This window comes from Rhipicephalus microplus, chromosome X, assembly GCF_043290135.1.
Source record: "Rhipicephalus microplus isolate Deutch F79 chromosome X, USDA_Rmic, whole genome shotgun sequence".
Taxonomy (NCBI): Eukaryota; Metazoa; Arthropoda; class Arachnida; order Ixodida; family Ixodidae; genus Rhipicephalus; species Rhipicephalus microplus.
Genome location: NC_134710.1, coordinates 359,205,008 through 359,227,219, shown reverse-complemented (window position 1 = coordinate 359,227,219; position 22,212 = coordinate 359,205,008). Strand labels below are relative to the sequence as shown.

General features: G+C 44.2%; 1 protein-coding gene across 2 annotated transcripts in view; it reads right to left on the bottom strand.

Annotated features, from left to right (window-relative positions):
* Positions 1–22,212, bottom strand: part of LOC119161976 (nose resistant to fluoxetine protein 6) — a 208,628-nt gene that overhangs the window by 2,156 nt on the left and 184,260 nt on the right. Inside the window, exons 13-15 of one of the 2 annotated variants that reach the window (XM_075879869.1) lie at positions 17,894–18,014; positions 15,906–16,095; positions 5,435–5,577 (exon numbers count right to left, since the gene is read on the bottom strand). In XM_075879869.1, the coding sequence (XP_075735984.1) occupies positions 5,435–5,577; positions 15,906–16,095; positions 17,894–18,014 (454 nt within the window). The remainder of the gene's footprint in view (positions 1–5,434; positions 5,578–15,905; positions 16,096–17,893; positions 18,015–22,212) is intronic. The other variant, XR_012887477.1, reaches the window with a different exon arrangement.

Below are 22,212 nucleotides of genomic sequence, written 5' to 3'. Positions count from 1 at the left end.
TTATGGAGCGCCGCATGCCACCCACACGTTCCAGCTCAACCAACGAAGCGAAATGGTTAGAGCGATGAAACGTGCACTTACGACTACAGTCTACGCCTCCCTTCTAACTTTTAAAGAATGTACTTCACCGGTAACTTCAGAAAGGTGTTGTTCGACGACTTTACACAATGGTAACGTTGCGAAAAGCGTAAGTGTGTATTCCTCTCGATACTCTTGTTTTGATCACACTGATGGAACATGCAACATACGAGTGCAGTGATTTGCAGACGGCTAGAGTGTGGGCATGGCTGTGACACAGGGGCTACTTAACGGGATGTTAAGGGCTTGTATTTCATTGAAGAAGCAATCACATGTTCCTAAGAGCGCAAGTAATGACGGCGTAATATGTTTGCAAACCATCGCCACGTTAAACATTCGTTCCCGTGCAGCCGTGACGGCGCTAGGCGCGAGCGGCTTACTGCTGCGGCAAATCCGTCAGGCAGGCTCGGTACCAGTTGCCTCGGAATGCCGTTCAGTTCATACGTCAATTCTAGTTCATGCACTTCTGCGTAGCACTCACAGGACTTTGCAAAACGTACTTTATGCACGGTGACACAGAGCTTGAATATAACCTTTCACACTGGACATAATCAGGCGGCGTTCTTCCATGGTTTCAAAAACTATTTTTGTCTCATATACATCTCATTGCAGCTGATTACATTATCCGGTGAAAGTGTCGGGGACCCAACGTCCGCACGTAATATTTGTTCTCATGCTTGCAAACGGGTTGACCCTACTCCGGTGGTCATCTTGAATCGTACAGCGTGCCACCTATAGTTAGTGGGCATTAACAGTTGGAGTTGTGCATGGTCAATGCATCGGAAAGCATCTGAAGCATAGAATCTGTGGCTTGGTTAGTTTATACCAAAGCGAAAAAACGCCAAGCCTGCGCGAAAAGCAGAGCACAGTTACATCGACAGTTCGAAAAGCGGTCTTTCACAGCCCTTTCTAAACACTAATTGGGTAACTGCTGCATGAAAACTTGCTGGGTACCCACTACGGCATCAATAATAATAATTTCTGCCTAGTAGACCAGCATTCGCTATGCTATCCTTCGTCATTCTTTTGAGAAGTGCGGTATATCCGCCAACACTTGCAAAAAATTTTGTGCCAATTGTTCATGCTGTCGCTGGTGACGATGAGGAATTATACCTGAAGTGGGTGTGCGCCACAGTTAATAGGTGATCAAAAACAAGCTTTTGTAATGAGTTGGAGCATTCAACGACCCACTTGTTACGCTATTTGCATTGTGTGACGTCTGGTTGTTCCTTTGCCTTTTCTAAAACGCTTTATTACTCATATTAACACGATTCCTTTCCCGACATCAAGCCTGCTTAAGGGCGCCTTCACACTGAGCATTCCGGCCACCAAAAGTGCGCCGAATCCGATTCGGTGGCGGCAAGATCAGCCGAAAGGGCCCTCTTCACACCCATCACTCTCTGAGCGGCTTTTGCGGTGTGTTACGCCATATCGGTCGCCACGGACCATTAGGAGCGCTAGTAAAAAACATTTTCACAAGTAGCGGCCAAGCCCTACTTACTTGTCATGTTGCCGTGCACGCAACTGTTGTAACCAACAGGAGTTTAACCCACTATGTGCCTACTTCACGTCTCTATTTTGTGAAAGAGGTGACGGAGCTTGTCATTGGCGTGACCGAGCCTGTCACGGTCTTGCAGAGCAAGACGAACCAATCAACGCCACTGGCGTCGGTGGTTTTTTCCGCTCTTTATGCTTTACAAAACAGCGATTTACCAGCAAACTAAGCAGTACTGCTTGTTCTTAATTCCTTCCTGCGTACTAGAATCATCGAAGTCTACAAGGCAGGATAGTGTAGTGGCGTTTGCGAGCTGCGACAATGACCGGGTGACAGCGCATCCATCGTGCGTTCGAACCGTGGTAGATGGCATATTCGGCGGCGTGGGGCACGTCCAGTGTGAACAACGCTGCGTTTCGGCGGCAGGGGAACTGCACTCGTGTTATAAAGCGGATGCTTAGAGAGATTTGGAGAGATTTACATTTCATTCAGTACAATACAGTGCAAGTAGAAAGTTGATATAATACAGAAGGAGGTCCCAAAGTAAAAACTGTCAGGGGGACCTCCTGTGAATTCATTTATAAAAATATAGAACAAGGATTGGCAACTAAGGAAAAAACAGCAAGCGAATAAAACAAAATGAACGTAATGAAAATTATTATTGAAACTTATGGTAGTTCAAAATATTTACATGTAAGTGATAAAACGGGAGATAACTAATTGGATTAAATCACTATAACATAACACATACATATCACTAACTAATACAGTGTCACTTCAGAACCTATACACGTAGGCATAAATGCATATAACCCTATTTAAACACACACACACACACACACACACACACACACACATATATATATATATATATATATATATATATATATATATATATATATATATATATATACATACATACATACATACATACATACATACATACATACATACATACATACATACATACATACATACATACATACATACATACATACATACATACATACATACATACATACATACATACATACATACATACATACATACATACATACATACATATTCAGGTGTCGCATGTTGTTAGTAAGAACTGTTTTAGATGCAGCCGGAAACAATGTAGGGAGGGCTTGATTTAATACGTTTAGTGTGAACTAGGGGTAAGACAAGTGACAAGTTGGCGAATAAGTCCCATACACTGGCGTGGCTCAGGGGTAGAGTACTGGGTCGGCTCACGCAGTAAACCCAGGCTCGAGCCTCACTGTGTCTTTGGCTCTAAGGTTCTTTTTTTTATTTTATGCGGCAGTGGTTACGGACACTAGCAGCGGCGGACAACTATGGCGCTGCGCGTGACCCGAGTTACACCTTTCGTTGTAAAACGTCAGATACGGTAGTTTTCTTGCTTGAAGCTCACATTATGTATTGGATCCGCACAGAAAAAAAAAAGATAGGTTCTCACCTGCACCTTCGACATTATACGAGCTTTCTCCGATCAAATAAACGCAAAGATACACATTCTGCAGAACTATAGACCATCTTTAAGTGCGGACTCGAAGGCTGCATATAAGAAAGATAAAGATGCATGGTTTAATGTCCCAAAACCACCATATGATCATGAGAGACGCTGTAGTGAAGGGGTCCAGAAATTTTGACCACCTGGAGTTCTTTAACGTGCACTTAAATCTGAGCACATGGACCTACAGCATTTTCGCCTCCATCGAAAATGCAGCTACCGCAGCCAGGATTTGATTCTGCGACCAGCGTGTCGGTAGCCGAGACACAAGAGAAAGAAGGAACTCCAACTTAGGCCACTGCGTCATTCACGACATTACATACATAACTTAATTTTCATCCATGGCTATCTAGCATGGTAAGGACAGATAATGCACAGAAGAGAACGAATATATACGTGAACACCAGGAGCTACAAACAAGTGAGAGTATTAGACAGATGGATTCACTGACCCACATTACGAACGATCTATAGCAACGTTAAAGCTTCCTCCATGGTAAGCTTATTCGCGAACTTGTGGCTCCTTTATGTACCAAGGTAGACACTGGGCGGACAAGATGGTGTCTAAATAAACGTTTGCGACAGCATAACCTTCGGAGATGTGCTCGTATTCGTCCGCCCACTGCAAGTAATGTGGCCGCAGATATTTCCTTGGACCGTCTAACTGTAAAAAACAAAAAAAAAGAAACCCAGAAGGGCCCCCAAGTGAGATCGTCGAAGCCTTCAACTTCAGGAAAAATCACCGATCCTAAACACATATAGAAAAAAAAACAACTACGAGTTGTTAGTCAGTGTCTTCGCTTATTTTCCTTTTGCGCAGCAAGCAAATTGAGGGGTTAATGTGCTGCTGTTCCATGAGGACGACGCGCCGTTAAAGTGAAAAAGGCGTCTCCTATACCGAAACTAATGGATGTCAACAGGATTCGGCTGGGTAACGTAGAACGTTTTTTTCTTGTAAGCGATACAGATTTCGCTAAAAGATACGCTTACAAGAAACAAGAAGCAGCTCATTTGAGACGCGATACTTTCTGGTTTCTGGTTTCTGGTGGAGTAGTTTCTGGTTTTATAGGTCCCGAGGGGAGCAGGAAAAGAGGCCCTCCACTACGGTGTCTCTCTTAATCACATGGTGGTTTTGGGACGCCAAACCCTACGAATTAATATTTATCCCTTTACTATGACTTGATGCAACGAAAAACTATACGGACACCTCGGAATCATAACTACAGTTAGCACAAACTTAAAGGCAGTATTTGACGAAACTTTTTAAACTTACGTTTTGTCGCGGAATTTATTTTTAGCGCTAATCTTACACCTGAAGCCCCTCGCATGAATACCGAGTGTGGGGGCGTATTCGCAAGCTCCATTGAGAAATCACATGATAGGCACAGACACGCGTATTTTTTTCTCAGGTTCGCCTAACGCCGACGACTCCGAATCGCACTGAGCGATAAGAAATCAAATGATGATAGACATTCAGAAAAGATTGGGGGGGGGGGGGGGGCTCGTTGAAACATACTGCAGGAAAAAGCTGCGCTGCAGAGTTGAGGAGGTGTCAGCCCAGTTTTTCGTCCACAACTTTGCAACGCAGTCTTTTCCTGCGCGATGATCGACATCCCTGCCGCAATGCGCCAGCTTAATTGAATACAACACAGGACGGTTCCGCCAATTACAGAAAATCAGACAGGCGAAGTAAAACCAACGCCTTAACTACTTAGTGTATGCGGTCCGCCATAAATACTCAGTGTATGTGGTCCGCGTGTCGTAGCCGCTCTAAGCTCACAGTCGATGCCCACGAACTCCTCTCCACGCTGCGAAACGCAAGCTTCATGAGAGTGCAAACTGTGATGCCTCAATACTTTAACACCGTGGAACTACAGTTTTGATGCGCACACGTCGAGTAACACACTTCGAGAATCTGCACATTCCCAAAAAATGAAAAAAAGAAAAAAGAAGAGAAACATTTACATTGACTACACCAAATTTTCATTCATTGTAAATCTACTCGTTCCCACGAGATCCCAGTAAAATTATATCACGAAGCAGCACTCGTATTGATGCGCTAGTTTACGGAAGGCGGACTGGTAACGCATAATTTTGGACGGAACAAAGAAGTTTTGAGTGGCCTGTTGGTATTGGTCGATGTGTAGAGAGCAACATTTTTATTTGTATTTCTGGTGAGACTTTTTTTTTATTAAGTCATCGTTAGGTGTCTACACTTAAGTCAGCCTACCTCTCAAAACGCTTTTCTGGCAATAGATGCACAATAAATCCTCTGGTACTACACTTGCGAGCCGTTGACGACTCAGAGCTAATGAAAGCTGAGGCGAGCTGTTGCCCCTTTCCACTTACCATGAAGAAATGGGAATAATGCAACCGTTCCCTGGACATGTGCAGCGCGAATTGCACGAATGGCAAGTGGACTATGTACACTCCAAAGGCCAGCCTACTGAGAGGCGTGAAGGCACTCCACGAAAGGAACGTGCACAGGAAGCCTGCGTGAGTGGAGAGAAAAAAAAGCACAAGCTTACCAGAGACTTGAGCACACATTCGCTAAGCGTCGATCATAGAAGCGAGAATATACTGCTGGTGGTTATTTACCGCGAGTATTTTAACCTATAACATTATGATACTTACATGAGAAAGAACTTACGTAATACTAAGTTAAATTGTGACCATTTTATTTCAATTGCATTTTTATAGACTCTCTCGGCTGGATTTTGGCGCCGGTGTCGGCGCCGTCATTCACCGTATATGTATACGTATTTGTATCCACAAAAACGCAAGAAAGAAAAATAATCCAGAAAGAGACTCTGGCGCGGAATCAAACGTATAAGACCTTTCGATCGTGATTGCACGGCGTTATCTACTGACCTAAAAAGAAGCAACACTTTCAACGTTCAAATGGCAAGCTGTTTATATCTGCCACTTAGCGCTGGAGGCGCCCATCACGGAGGAAAATAGCGTGTTTTCAGCATTGTCAGCGAGATGGCGCGATGAGTGCGCTCGGGGTGAAGTTACTGTATATGCTACCTTTATGTAGCATACGGTAGCATATACAGTAACTCTAGCTCGGGGTAAAAGTCGGCGCCAGGCGCCTTATCGTTGCGATGCTCCGATGCGCGCTTATCTCCCGCGCGTGAATTGCTCCGCGGAGAGATGGGGTGTTATCCGTGCACTTATCCTGTGGTGGCGGAGAATCGCGCGCCTTCCGCTTTCACCAGAACGATTGCGTTCAGTTGCCGGGAGCACAGAAATAACTTCGCTCACTGGCCAGACCCCGTTTGCGAAAAGCGTGCTTTTCAAACGCAGCGAAGTAAACACAGAGACACTTGTTAGTTCGCACTTATATCTGTACCTGTGATTACGTTTCGTGCATCGTTGTTGCTTAAATAGCGCGCTAAGCGTCGAGCTGTAAACGTTGTTAGTTAGCTCTCGTTCTGCGTGTGTTGTTTTCGTGCGTAGCTTGTGCCTGAGAAGCGTGCTTAACACTTTAATCTGCTTGCCGTTCTCAGCGTTAAATTCGAAGTTGTTGCTATCGCATTCATTGCTTCGTTCTTGTGGCGAAACTGTGACCTTTTATTACAGTGCCTTAACAATTAGTGGGGTTTCAAACACCAAAATCTCAATATTCGGTGCGCCGTAAGTGAGTGTTCTGAAATTTTGAGCACCTGAGTCCTTTAATGTGCACATAACTATACAGTCACGATCAATATAAGTTGCAACACGCCTACTGTACTCAAAATGGCCCCAACACTGCAATGTGGCACCTACATAAAAATAGGTAAACTTAACTCTCTCAATTAACCCTACTTTTCCAACCAATTTAACGTTTGTCGGTGTCATTGTTCACGTTTGGGGTCCCTTTAACCATAGCCAGCGTGTTGAAACTCATATTAAGCGTGACTGTACATAAGCTAGCTTCTATACCCAACTTACTTCCATCGAAATGCGACCGATGCGACCGAGATGGAACCCACAACTTTTGCCCGCCGTGGTGGATCAGTGGCTACAGTGCTCTGCTACTGACCCGAAGGTCACAGGTTTGATTCCCGCCGTGGCGGTCCCATATAGATAGAGGCGAAATGGTTGAAGCCCATATGGTGTTCGATGTTGGGGCACGTTTATATATATACCATGGCTATGCGGGCGGCGAAAAATTCCTGGAGCCCTGCGCTACGACGTCTCTCATAACCGTAGCGTGTTTTTTTCATAAAATCTTAGATATTAATAGATATTATTACGCATGAATTTCTGATCAGCAGCGGAGTCCCATTATTAGAACCATTATATCACCATGGCGGCCCAATCGAGTATAGTTTGTGCTTTCTTACCACTGCAGAGCATGCGCCTGTTAGTCAACGTTTACGCGGTGCTTCTGAACTGGCGGTCTGAAAGTGCTCAAAGTACACTCAAGTCATTATCAGAGGATTGAGTCGTCCTTGTTCACCGCAGATCATCGAAGTTTCCTTGAGAGTATGTATACCCTCCCAAGAAGCAAATTTTCTTTCTTTCTCCTTCTTCATAATTCTTAAGTACACCGTAGCTGCGGCGTACTCTGCAGCACCAAAAATCGTCGTTCAGTATTCAACGATACTGCAAAAAAATTATTACATTGCAGTGACGGAGTGCCTGATGTGCTAGGTTAGTACAATTAGATGCAATATACAAGACAGTGCCATTTTACCGATAAAGCGCGACTGCGCATTTTTTTTACACGTTTAGACAACGAGTGTAATAATACAACGAAGAAAATTTGCCTCTGTTCGCTTGCAAGACACTCTGCAAGCACGTTGCGATTCTCCAAAAGGTTGTGTGACTTCACCATTTTTTTTCTTTTTTTGATGAATGACAAAGGTTTTGCACAATTTATAAGCAAGAATGTAGGCGAAGATGCAGGGGTCCTCTATGGGGGATCAGTGGTTATGGTGTTTGGCTGCTGACCCGAAGGTTGGGGGTCAATCCCGGCCGTGGCGGTCACCTTTAGGTGGAGACGAAGTGGTAGAGAGGGGGGGGGGGGCAGAGAAAGGGCAAAGGAAAGGAGGCTCGTGTATACTGTGTGATGTGAGTGCACCTTAAAGGGCACCAGGTGGTCAAAACTTTCGGAGCCCTCTACTACGACGTTGCTCATGGCCATATTTTGGTTTTGAGACGTAAAAACCATGGTAATATTACCGTTAAGGTGCAAAGTTATATGGCTGGACAAAAGTTCCCCGGCCGCTTTCGTGTGTTATGAAATCTGCATGGTCAAGACTTCATGGGCCGCGCGGCCATACAATTAGTGTGACAGCGCGATCTGTGAGGTCTTGACCATGCATATTTTTCCTTTAACTACGCGAGTTCCATAAACAAAACGAGGAAACTTTTCATTGCCCGCATAGTCATGGTAAACATAAAGAAAGAAGAGAAAACCTCGGTTTCGTGTTGAGAAGGTTATATCACACAGCTTCGTGGTGGGAACTCAAGCCTTCAGCACGTGTGACTGTTGCTTAAGGAAGGATGAAACGCGGGGTACAGCCGTAATGAAGTGTGATTGGCCTTCGTGACGTTAAACCAAATAAAAAGAATCTGGCCATTGCCTCCAAAGAACAAGTAATTTTTATCCCCTCTTTCGCATTCGTTCAGCTTGTGTATCCTCGTAGTGGCAGGCGACCATGATCAAAAAGGAAGTTGTCGCACAACCCTACGTGTTTTGCATAATAAGGGCGTGTTGACCGACACAAGCAAGCGTTCACTGAAGTGCCTGTCTTGGCTCACTTTTACATCCACTCGCCCTGAGGAAGCTGACAACACTCGTGTGGCACATGATGTTTTTTTGCGAAAACCGTGCAGCGTTGTCGAGGCTGAAGCTGGCGTCGTCCAGTCTCGCGCGAAGTGCAGGCATCGTTAGCAATTTTCGAAATGTTTCTTGATTTACCAGAGCATGTTGCCCCATAGGGGTCATTGCCCAATGTGGGTCAATGAAGGCTTTACAGAGCGGGGGGAGTTGCAAGTAGGTTAAGCGGGTGTTCTTACAGTTTTACATGTGATGTAAATGATTGAGCATGAATATTACAAGTGAAAGAAAAACAAAGAAGGTTGCTGAAGACAATAATAAATGTAACGTATAAAAACCAAGAATAAAATAAGACATGTAATATAAAGGCAAATGAAAGCGCATTCTTATTGGGATGTTGTTTATTTCATCACAAAACAAAAAATTATCACTGATAGATACAGTGTTCAAGCAAAGGTGGTTCTACTCTAGAAGCGTTCAGCGAATGAATGACCGGTAAGATGTGTTTGTGCTGCTAGAAGGAACATGCACCGTACATAAGAGTCATCGATGCTCAATACATATTGCGAGGTATTTACCAATGAGGAAAAGCGAAGCGTCCAGGAGCCTCACTTCGTATTCTTATTACCTAATTACTTTGAAAAAGGTAACCCTGTTATAATATTCCTCGAAATACCGACAATTGACGAGAAAAATGAAAGCGACCTAAACGACAACGTTACGATGGGTACCAAACACTCAACGCGTAGCGTGAAGCCGATAAAGTCGAATATATTGACGGCTGTATATTCGTATACTACTCAGCGTACGTCACATGCACGCATATGGTTAAGCAGTGCTATTTATGGCCTCACCCGTACATGAGAAACGTCCGTCGAAACGAATTCGCGACGCAGAGCTTCCGAAGCGACACACGGAGGTATTCTGCATTGTTCGGATACCAGTTGGTAAAGAGTTTTTTGCTTCAAGGTAAACATTCATTGCCATTCTTATTGCCAGCTTATTCTCGTGCCTTGGTGACCCTTCCTAACCAGATAATTTCTACTATTGAGATATTGCTCGCTACAAGACATGTCTATACTGGAAGAGAGTTTAGAGAAATTCCGCAGGGTGGCGATAGGGATATATGAAATAGAAATTAACAACGTGGCTAAAGTGCTCTTAACCATCGTGGAAGTAAGTTCAAATGGCGTTTGTTTTCACCGTCACTATGGCATGTACTCATCGTCATCGTAATTTTTCAGAGGAGTTCGCGTAGTTCGTGGTCGGACTCGTCGCGTTTGTTCTGTTGCGCGCACTTACTTCTTTCACGCGTACACATTGGTAGCAAAATAATCATACAGAATAATTAAAAATTTTCTTCATGGCACTGTTTTCAGCTTCGCGGTTTCATCGGCCGACAGATTGTGGCAGAGTGCGCCAAAGTGCACTTCTGTGAGGAAGCTATAGAAGTTGCTGGAGCAGGGGTCATTTTCTTTGACGATCGTCCTATAGAGTACTGTAATTTTCGCGAGGCGTTAGACCGTCTACTATGAGCCGACGGCGCTACATTATGGCTCGGAAACGCTCACACATCCACCGAGAATTAAGAGCACGTATGAACAAAAGTGGTCGCTTGAAAGGTGTCAACCGGCACTAGATTTATAAAATGGATTCAACAATGTCGGTGCTAGAAAATCATTTCGTGCTGATTGGGCGTGAGTAAATGCACCAGACAACATTGAATCCTTTTAATCGCGAAATTGTGAATGCTACGACCTAAGAGCACAAGGGGGAGGATGAGGGTGAGGAGTTCTATTTCAGCATTACGAGTGCAAACGAGCGCTACCGACAAGAGCGCACGGAAAAGGGGACACAGAACGCTGAACTTCCTCTTTGCGTCCTCTCCTGTTTAATGCGTTACTTGGTGATCATAATCACCTTGTACCGACACGCCCGATTGTACAGTCTTCACATTCTTGGAAAAGTGACAAAAGTTACTTCGTGTTTCTCCAAGTTCAAGTGAGTGCAGTTCAATGGAAGCAAGTAGCCCTGAAAACATGTACAATAGAAACTCGGCCCCGTCTCTGCATGTTAATGGGCAAATGTCGTCAAAAGACGATAGTCTTGCGTCTGGAGAGAGTGAACAAAACATTTATTTGATGTTCTGCGCAAGAAAATCGGTGAATGGTATTCTGGAGGCGCGGCCTTAGAGTGCCTCGAGCGTGCAGCGGAGGCGAATGAGCGCATCAAATCACGACACACGTGATCCATGAGCGCTATCTGGCAGTTACGTTGCAAAATGAAGCGTGCGGCTCCGAGACGGGCGCGCACTCCCGTCTCAGAGGTGATAAGGCGTAGCAACGCAAGGCGACGGGTAGGTGCCACCACCGTCTTGTCTTTGCAAAGCGTTGGAAACACTTGCCTTTTCGTACAAGCGTTGCATGGTCAGCGCAGCTGATAAATTCTACGGTCCTTAGAATTACTTATGTATGCCTTTCATAGTAAAAGTTTCACACACAGAATATATACGTGTTGTTATGGTGCCTCAGATATGCGCAATAATTGCTTTTAATTGACAATCGCACAAGTACGAACACTGAATCTCGAGCAACAATCGTAGGCGCTGCGCATGGGGTCGGCCGCTTGGGGTATCGGCTTGTGCTGTTTAGAGTACCCGTATACCGTTAAGGGTAGAAAAACAGACAAATAAAGAGACAGCCAAAAATTTTTGCGTTGAAGGTCCCAAAGAAATACTATCGTCTTTGAAAAGTGTTCCCTTTTCTCCGTGTATGCATTAACGAATGGAGGCTTACCGCAATGGTCGTTTACACTGGTATCGCCAGTCATCGGCTCTAAACAAATATATGTCAAAAGAAGGTACAAGACTACAATTTGTTCAATTTTTATTTGCATGTGTCAGCCACAATTCACAGTGTTGTCACTTTTTCTATATTCAGGTAAAAATACTTTTAAAATATCCGCTTCGTGAACTGCATTCCAAACTAACTGGTTCAATTTTACGATCATCAGAGACTTTGGCACAGTAACTTGAGCCATGCGGAATTTTCGTTGAGCGCTTTACGTATGCCTTGCATGTTGCAACGCGTTTAATATAATAATCTCATTTTAAAAACGAAGCATTTCATAGCAAAATTAGGCTACTTTGACCGTATCTGTCTAACTATCTAGCCGTCTACGACTTTTAACTCTCCTGGCCATTTCGACAATGGTATCAATACCGAAATTATTATGGAATAACATGACGGTATGACGAGAACAGTGACTAGTGATAACATGGGAATAGGAAACGTATGTGACGAATATTATGATTTACATGTCATACTCTCGCTGCTCTTGTGCAAGTTTCATTCACACCACACATTACAAAACTGGTATCGTATGACATGACTGCACATAAAGCAAACTACACATATACTAAATATAATATTACGTGACGTGAATGGACGGCGAAGGTATTTGACAGGTCCAAACATGACAATGAAAATATGCGTGTCATCTAAAATATGACTACATGCTACGCTCACAGCGCTCTCGCAACCGTTTCGCTAGCTTCACATATACCTAATTTGGTATTAAGTGACCTGAATGGATGACGAAGGTAAATGACACGTACAATCATGCTAATCATATTTGTGTCATGAAAAATATGACTACATGCTAGGCTCATAGTGCGCTAGCGGCCGTGTCGCTAGCGTCACATGTGCCATATTTGGCTATACGTGAAGTCAATAGATTTGATTGATATGTGGGTTTTAACGTCCCAAAACCACCATATGATTATGAAAGACGCCGTAGTGGAGGACTGCGGGAATTTCGACCACCCGGGGTTCTTTAACGTGCACCCAAAGCTGAGCACACGGGCCTACAGTATTTTCTACGTCAACAGACGACGAAGGTAAATGATACGTCCAAACACGATAATCATTATATGCGTGTCATGTAAAACATGACTACATGTTATGATAATAGCACGCTCGTGGTCGTTTCACTGGCTTCACGCACACGAAATTTGGTACGTGACCTTAGTGAACGACAAACACAAATGCCCGGAGCAAACATAGTAACCATAACATGGAAGTCATCTACGGCATAATTCACGTCCGCCTCGTAACGATGTGCTGATTTTAAGGTCACGTATCAATCTTCCCCGTTCGTGCTTCGCATATCATCGATTACCACTGTACGTGGGATCTGCCAACTTTTGGTGTATCATCACTCTAACTTTGCTTCACAATTCCTCATTGTCGGGCCCGGTATATCAGCTTTTTTTTCTTCTTCAGTGCGCTTTTTCCCGAACACGTGTGATCCTTGGCCCATTGCCGAATTCGCGTTTGAAGCCCTGTTTAAGCACCAACAACCTCAATCCTGACACGTGCCCAAATGTAATGTCTTCCGCGTGCTGCCGTCGAAAACAAGGTCACGTGTCCGATCATTACTGGCGCGGCGCGTTGTCCCCTTCCCGTTGGCGCATTTGGAAATCGGCCGGGGGCCACCACGCACGCGAGTGAAAGGAACTAGCGAGGAGAAGATGACGGTTTACCACATGGCGGGGGAAAAACATAAAGGCAGACGAACACCCCAGGAGAACGAAGTGTTAGAAGAAAAAAAAAGGACAATGTCTGCAGACGTGGACACGAAAGGATATGACCCTACAGCACAAACGCCGAGGCCATATTGGGAGTTAGAAGACACCGTTACCACTCTCCCTCTTTTGTCCCTAACCTGCTTTCACGCAGTGCAATGAGATTCAAACCTTAGGCACAGTTAACAATGCGGGTTACATGGTTTGGGAATCTTCCTATAGAGGACTGGGGCATTATGAGCAGTAACAGCGCACAAACACACGGGACGAAGAAAAGGGACACAAACAAGCGCTGACTCTCACGTGGAGAATTTATTGAAATATACAGATTATCAAAACACATAATGTGTTCAGATAATTTGTGTATTTGAATACGTGCTTCTTTGTGGCTCGGTGGTGAACGCCTCGCATTCATGACTCAGTGGTTTCATGTTCGATTGCACACGCTGGAGTATTATTCAGGATTTTGTTCTTTTTTGCGTTTTCATATATATATATATATATATATATATATATATATATATATATATATATATATATATATATATATATATATATATATATATATATATATATATTGCTATTACAATAAAACGCACCTATGGTTTCAGTGAAACTGTTTCCGGACCATTATTCGCCCAGTTCCAGCGCTACACTTCAACCTACACCTTCTTCGTCGTTCCTCAAGACTTTATTCTGTGTTGCATCTTTTGCGATCTCACATCCCATATTTCGATCGTATACTTCACAATTTACTCAGCGTGCGCCGGTACGACACCATGCAGATATAAATTTTACAAGCATGCTCATTTGGACCCTCCATGCAGTATTGAAATGACGCGCTTTTAAATCCAGGTTATAGCTTTAGGGTAAGTATAAGAACGGCAAGCTAGGTGAGTTAATAGTTAAACATAATTTTGGTGTGGGTGGGCGTGGACTGAGGACTAAAAGGAGTGTACTAAAACCAGTCGTCAGTCAACGCTTGTTTGTGTACGTTCCTTTTAGTTCTTAGTCCTGGTTGTGCTTCACGCAACAAAATCATTTCTAATATGTTTGGGAAATGTACTGACTCTTGACGTTTTTTGCTAGGCCTTGTTTAAGAACTGATTTATTGCCCCTTTGCCCATCCAATTTTGGCATATACGTTTATATATATTCACCATATACAATGAGTCGGGTAAATTTTTTAGGTTCTTGCATTGCTAACTTTGAGAGGAATGTACAATAATAGCCAAATATATACCAGATGAAGTATTCTTATAGTTTGGAGGGCTTTTGGAACACTTCGCATTTATTCACCTTTTTGAATAAATAAATAAATTACAATAACAATAGGAGAAACGCACCCAACAATACCTAACGAATTTTTTGTGATTCTCCTAATGGGTAAATCAATATGCTATTTGCCACTTGGAGCAAAAGCTAGAGTGTAGACCTCACAGTCGCAGCACTTACTAGTGCGAAAGTTGACCACCGCAGGATTCTGGCGGCGCTTAGGACGCTCGTTCAGCAACATCCTCTGTGGCTGGGTCACTCGGTTGTGTCCCTCGTTGTTTAGAAGGAAAACGTGAACGGGCGAACTTGAGGTGCTTGAGGCTCAATGTTGTAGGCCCGTGTGCTCAGATTTGGGTGCACGTTAAAGAACCCCAGGTGGTCTAAATTTCCGGAGCCCTCCACTACGGCGTCTCTCATAATCATATGGTGGCTTTGGGACGTTAAACCCCAGATATCAATCAATCTATCAATCGTGCTTGAGGCTCGCGCGGGGCAGATTCTCGAGTCACCTACTCTAGAGGCGGTGGCAAAGGCGATGCAGCGCATGCGCAGTGGGCTCGAGGCCTACGCCAGCGCTGCCTCCTCATAATCTGTTGTCTTATTGCTTACTTCGCTGTTGGTTTCTTTCATTCTTAGCTGAGCTGTGCTTCCTTCATCGCTATATCACTGCGCTGCACCTTCTTTCTTTTTGCTACTTCCACTCCTTTCACCGTTGCTGACGACTACTAGGGAAAAAGCTTTATATGCCTCATGAACCGGGAAAAGTGACCGGTGACGTATTGTTCACACGAATCGTACCGAAAATTGGATAACATGCTGATGTCTAGTAAAGGCTATAGAAGGCAAAAGAAGTGACAGAAGGAATACAAAAATGAATAGAGTGTTACTAACAAGTAAATAAAAGCAATCCAAAGTATTTAAAAATAACTTGCAACAATAAAGAACGTAACTGAGAAGTAATTATAACGGTATGAGAACAAGTGAGGGTAATCGAAAATGACGTATAGCAGTAGTGCAGGCGTAACAACTTTCGTCGTGAAGTCCTTTTGCCATGCGATAAATGACCATGATAATAGCTCTACCCTTTGGAGATTGTTTGTTCGGTTACGCCGACAAAAGCCGCACTCTAAGAACGCAAACCGAAATGTTCCGAGAGTGTTACGTAAGAGACGGGCACTCATACATACCTCCTCTTCCCGTGGCACAGGCCAGAGTAATCCAGGTAAGGAAAATGGACCACAGAATGCGGTCGAAGAAGGTTGTCGATAGTTTGCCCAACTCGGTGGTGGGGTCATTGGTACGGTACCAAACAGTTTTCATGAATACACAGCACAGCCCGCTTGCGATGGCAACAAGCCAAGCTATTAGCTGAAACATCTAAAAAAGAAATAGGTCGTTACTAGGAATTCTAAATAGAGTGAACTCCTGTGATGTTCAAACAAGAGCATACAGATGTTATGTATTCGCGCGATCATAGTTTAGTTGTACTTCCTATATAAAAAGGTGGATAGCAATATTTATACGTGTTTTTTTTTTCATCCCAAAATCACAATCTGATGATGAGAGACGCCGTAGAGGTGGAGCTCCGGGTATTATGACCATCTGGTGTTCTTAAACGCGCACTCACATTGTATACAGTACGCGAACTTCTACCATTCCGCCTCCATCGATATGCTACCGCCGCGGCACGGATCGAACCAATGATCTTCGGGTCAGCAGCCTAGTACCCTATAGCCACCAATGCAGCATTGCGTGTTCCACACAATAAAAAGCAGGTGGGTACGAATTCTGTAGTCCTATAAGTTAACGACCAGAACATGCTTCTCCTTGATGAAATTTCGCCCCGCCGCGGTGGTCTAGTGGCTAAGGTACTCGGCTGCTTACCCGCGGGTCGCGGGCTCGAATCCTGGCTGCGGCGGCTGCATTTCCGATGGATGCGGAAATGTTGTAGGCCAGTGTGCTCAGATTTCGGTGCACGTTAAAGAACTTCAGGTGGTCGAAATTTTCGCAGTTCTCCCCTACGACGTCTCTCGTAACCAAATGGTGGTTTTAAGACGTTAAACCCCACATATCAATCAATCAATCTTGATGAAATTTCATTACACCAGGGCTACGTGCTCGCCAGTGCCGAAATTCACGCGTGAAGCTTCCAACTTCACCTAACACGTCGTCATGTCGCCAGCGGCAGCGACGATGGCGCTCCTTTTGGAAGGCAACGAGGCAAGCACTGACTGGATGAGTGATATAGGCCTGCAGTTCCCGCGGTAACGATGAAATATGCCGCTACCCGACAATGCGGCCAGAGCGTGCTGCAGTAGCAAATGACGCGCTTTAAGACTATGCATTTCAAGCGTGTGAGCACGCGCCAGCCTCTGTCGGCGCATGACTGCAGCGCTGGCCGCATCGCGATGCAACGTGCTCCAAGATTTTTCTTAAGTGTGAAACAGAATATACGTAAATATGTAGTATTGCTTACGGCATTTACCACCTGCATGGTTATACCGACACAGAAATAGGTGCGATGCGAATGCAGCTGGAGGGACGCGGCTTAAGCTACGAAGACACTGAAGTGCGTGGGTGGTGCCTGCCATGGTCAATTTGCTGTAGGGCCCGGGCTTGATGCGCTGGTGGTTGCTGCTGGCCGTGGCAGGGGCAGCCACACTTGATTGTAGTCTAGGATGGCAGAGATACAACCGCCTCCCACAATGTTTTTTTTTTTATAATATAGTTGGTGTTTTCGCAAGGTGGCAATTCACAGCTAACACCCAAGTTTAGCTACATGGATTGTTGAAGGTGTAAAAATAAATGATGCAGCGGTGATCACACAATAAAATTATTCCCGCGAGCGTAACTTTTCGCTGTTTTAAAGTTGCCAGCCTAACACTCAACACATGTGTATCACAAAGATATATGAGCCTTTGACTTTGTAGCGTGCATTTGTCTTCAAGTGCATTGAGCATTGTAGACAAATGAACGCTCTGTTCACGATTCGCCCCATCGCTTAGCGTGAGAGAGCCCAAGTTTTGCCCTGATTACTTTTTAGCTTACATTGTACTCCACTAAACTATATGAGTCATTCGTACTCATCAAAAATATGTTTAAGCTATTATTTGCAAGAGGCATTGTCCCCTCATTAATTTTACATGCAGGTTTGCCCCAAACATCCAACACTCACCTTTGGTATCTTCTTTTCCTTGAACCACGCCACCAAGAAGAATGTTATACACCCCGAGAAATAGCACACGGCATGGTAGAATGGGTAGAAGTAGTAGAGGTAGCCAGTCTTCACCATTGTTCTGCAATAGACAATATAAAAACACTTTAATTGTTTTCAACTATGTCCCACTCAACTAGGTGACATCAAGAATTTACTGGCCTGTTGATTAGCGATCAGCGCCTTGTCTAGCTCACGAGTACTCGAGAGCAAGGAGAAAGGAGCCCATCCATGCAGAATAATAAAAAAACTGGCAGATACTACGTACAGTGAGAATCGATGATATGCGAAGTACGAATAAGGAAGCTTGATATGTCACTTTAAAATCAGTGCAATGTAACGAGGTGGACAGAGTAGCACACAGTAAACACAATTAGAAAGGTTATGCGCAGTCACGTATCTATCTATACGATGCAAGTATGTTGTTTATAGTCACGCAACGATGGTCCCACTAACGTTTGCAATACCTGCACCATCAGTGGTAGGCATGTAAATTATGCTGTGCATGACCTACATGTTGTGATTATCAAGTTTGTGCCCGGCATTTGTGTTCGTCGTCCATTCACGTCACGTAATACTAAATATGCTACATGTGAAGCAAGCCAAATGGCCGCGAGCGTGCAATGAGCGTAGCATGTGCTCATGTTTTTCATGGCACGCATGTCATGATTATCACGTTTAGATGTGCCATTTACCTTCGTCGTCTATTCACGTGACGAAATACCAAACTTGGTATATGTGAAGATAGCGAAACAGCCAAGAGTGCATCATGAGCATGGTATGTAGTCATGCTTTTACGTGACACGCACGTCATGATTATTATACTTCACCAGTCATATACCTTCGTCATTGATTCACGTCTCGTAACACCAAATTTGATAGATGTGAAGCTAGCGAAACGGCCACGAGCGGGCTATGAGCGTAGCATGGAGTAATGATTTACATGAGACGTGTGACACGATTATCATATTTAGATGTGTCGTTCACCTTTGTCGTCTATTCACGTGACGAAATACCAAAGTAGGTATATGTGAAGCTAGCGACACGATGGCGAACACATCATGAGCCTGGCATATAGTCATGTTTTACATGACACGCATGTCATGTTTATTACGTTTGCACCAGTCATATAACTTCATCATGCATTCACGTCTCATAGCACCAAATTCGGTATATGTCAAGCTAGCGAAATGACCACGAGCCTACAATGAGCGTGGCGTGTAGTCATGGCTTACATGACATGCATGTCGTGAATTACACGTGTCACTCATGTTGGCCATGCAGTCATGTCATACTATACCAGTTTGCAATATGTCAAGTGAACGAAACCACCACAAGAGCAGCAAGACCACGAAATATAAATCATGACATTCATAACACATGTGTCGGGATTTTCATGTTATAATTAAGTCACTTATGCTCGTCATACAGTCATGTTATGCCATACCAATTTTGTTATGGATCCCAATATCGAAACGACTGGAGAGCTCAAGTCGTAGGCGACTATAGATAGATAGATAGATAGATAGATAGATAGATAGATAGATAGATAGATAGATAGATAGATAGATAGATAGATAGATAGATAGATAGATAGATAGATAGATAGATAGATAGATAGATAGATAGATAGATAGATAGATAGATAGATAGATAGATAGATAGATAGATAGATAGATACGGCTAAAGTTTCCGAGGTTCGCTAGGAAATGCTTTGTATTCAAAATCTACAACCTTAGAGACCGCAATTTAAGGGAGGTTATGATCGTTAAGAAGTGGCATGTACAATAATATACTACATGCCAGCCAGCTTTAAAATACCAGTTCTTGTGTTACAAAACTTCTATGTAAAGGCCACTTGCTACTGACAGTGACAGTGGCAGTCAACTATATATATTATTCTGATGGCCATCTAGCGTTACGACCACCTTCAATGTCAACCGATAGACAGTTTTACGTGAAAATAATGTTTTCTTGTCCAAACGCCTTAGTCATTCTGTTCATACTTTGCTCATGCCACCATTGAAGAGCAAAATGCCTGTATATTAGGTATAGTAAGTAAATTTTACTTGTTCTTCTGTGGGCCCCTTCGAAGAAAGTCATTCGTATATAATGAAGTAAGCATTGAAATCTACGTTCGTTTTAGACTTTTAGCGGTGACAACTTCAATATTTCTCAATTTCTCTGTAAGCCTCCGACAGACTTTGAGTTAAGTCGTATAAATTAACGAAATTCGAAACAGACCCATCGCAGTTCGAAAGTCCTACTTTTGCGAAGTCAAAGTGCATGATGGGAAGGTATTCCGAAATAAGAATAGCGAGAGGCTCTCGGAGGCAGCATCTGGACACCCAGAAACACTGTAAGCAAATAGATAAGACCATACCATATCATATATTCTTTCTATTTGGTGTAGATACAAACGAAGTAGAATTTCGCAGCAGGTATTTTTGTTGCTTTTTTTACTGTCGGAGCAGTTTAGGCACGCAGTGAGGCCGGTGTTGTGGACAGAAAACTCGGCGGGTATGCGCCACAGAAATGGGTATGTGCCAAGCAGCTGCCACCTCAGCATAGTAATGCGTATTGTATAGCCAGGGGGTGGGAAAGAGAACTGAGAGTGTGCAGGAAGGAAAGGAGGAGATGAGCGCGTAAAGAATGGCACAGCTTTGTACCTTAAGGAGACGATGGGGAAAAAATTAGGGAAGGAAAAGGACTGATCTCAAAATTAAAAGGAGAGAAAGAAGGAGGAGGTGAGAGGCTAAATTATAGCACAACCGCAGCATAGAAAGGGATAGAAAAAATAAATGAGGGTGAGGAGTATAGTGTTGGTTACGAGGAAGGCAATGAGGAAAATAGAAGGCAAAGCATGGCATATACCCTCAAAGAGCATAGGAATTGGAGCCCCGCCGTGGTGGTCTAGTGGCTAAGGTACTCGGCTGATAACCCGCAGGTCGCGGGGTCGAATCCCGGCGGCGGCGGCTGCATTTTCGATGGAGGCGGAAATGTTGTAGGCCCGTGTACTCAGATTTGGGTGCATGTTAAAGAACCCCAGGTGGTTAAAATTTCCGGAGCCCTCCACTCCCATAACCATATGGTGGCTTTGGGACGTTAAACCCCACATGTCAATCAATCATGGGAATGGGAAAATGAGGTAAGAGGGAGAGGATTGATATGTGATGAGGAGGAGGGAAAGAAGGAGTAAGTGAGAGGATAGGTGATAGCGCAACCATGTATATAGTATAGCATGGCAAGGGGCGTGGAAGGAAAGTGAATGTGAGGGGGACTCTGTAAGGCCGCAGAAGAATCACAGCGTATCCACGGAGTGAATGATGATGAGTGGGGCGAAGCGTCCGTCAGCCCGTCCGTGCTTCTGTCCGTCCGTTTGTTCTTGCTCCCTTCCGTCCGTGCAGCCATCCATGCGTCCGCCCGTCTGTCAGTGCGTCCATTCATGCGTACGTCCGCGCGTCCATCCATCCGTCTGCTAGTCTGTCTGTCCGTCCGCCCATTCATCTGTCCATGCGTCCATCTAGTGAACACTCCAAGTACCGCCATCTCCCATCTCGCATCCCCTGTGGCACATACCCGCTCTAGAGTGGGTATGTGCCACTGGTGGCTACTTAGTGCTACATACATCGGAGAGTGTACAGACCCACGCTTTAAGGAGCTTCGCCCCTAAAATAAGGCAAAGAGGAAAGGAGAGGACAATGTATGGCATAGCCTGGTGTACTACTCCGTAGCAAGGAGATGGGAAATTGAAGTGAGAAAGAAGAGGACTGATGCTAGGGTGAGGAGTAGGTAGAAGGGGAGACCATAGTGTAACTACGTACATTATAGCAAGAGGTGGCAAAGAAAAGTAAGGGTGAGCAGGAATGATGTAAGAGCTAAAGTATGAAAAGAAGGATAAAGAAAGACAGAAAGAAAGAAGACGAAAAAAGACGCAGAAAAAACTCGCCAGGTGGTGGCGCTTACTTTCCAGCTCGACTGTTTACTGATATTTCACAGGGGTGGAACTGGCTCTACCTATTATTTTATGCTTGATATTTTAATGCTACTTTTCTGCATAGGCCACTCCGTGACCAACCGGACGCGTTCCGTTCACCGTCGCCACATCAAGATTAGTCGGCTGTAATTGCCTAAAATCTACGCAGTTCTGAGGCATAAGAATACCTGTAATATCCGGAACCATCAACATGATACATGCGTCCACGAAACGCATTGACAATTTCAGCAAATGCAGCGCTGCTCCGTACACGGGGAATCTTCCGGTGAATGATTTACTGTTT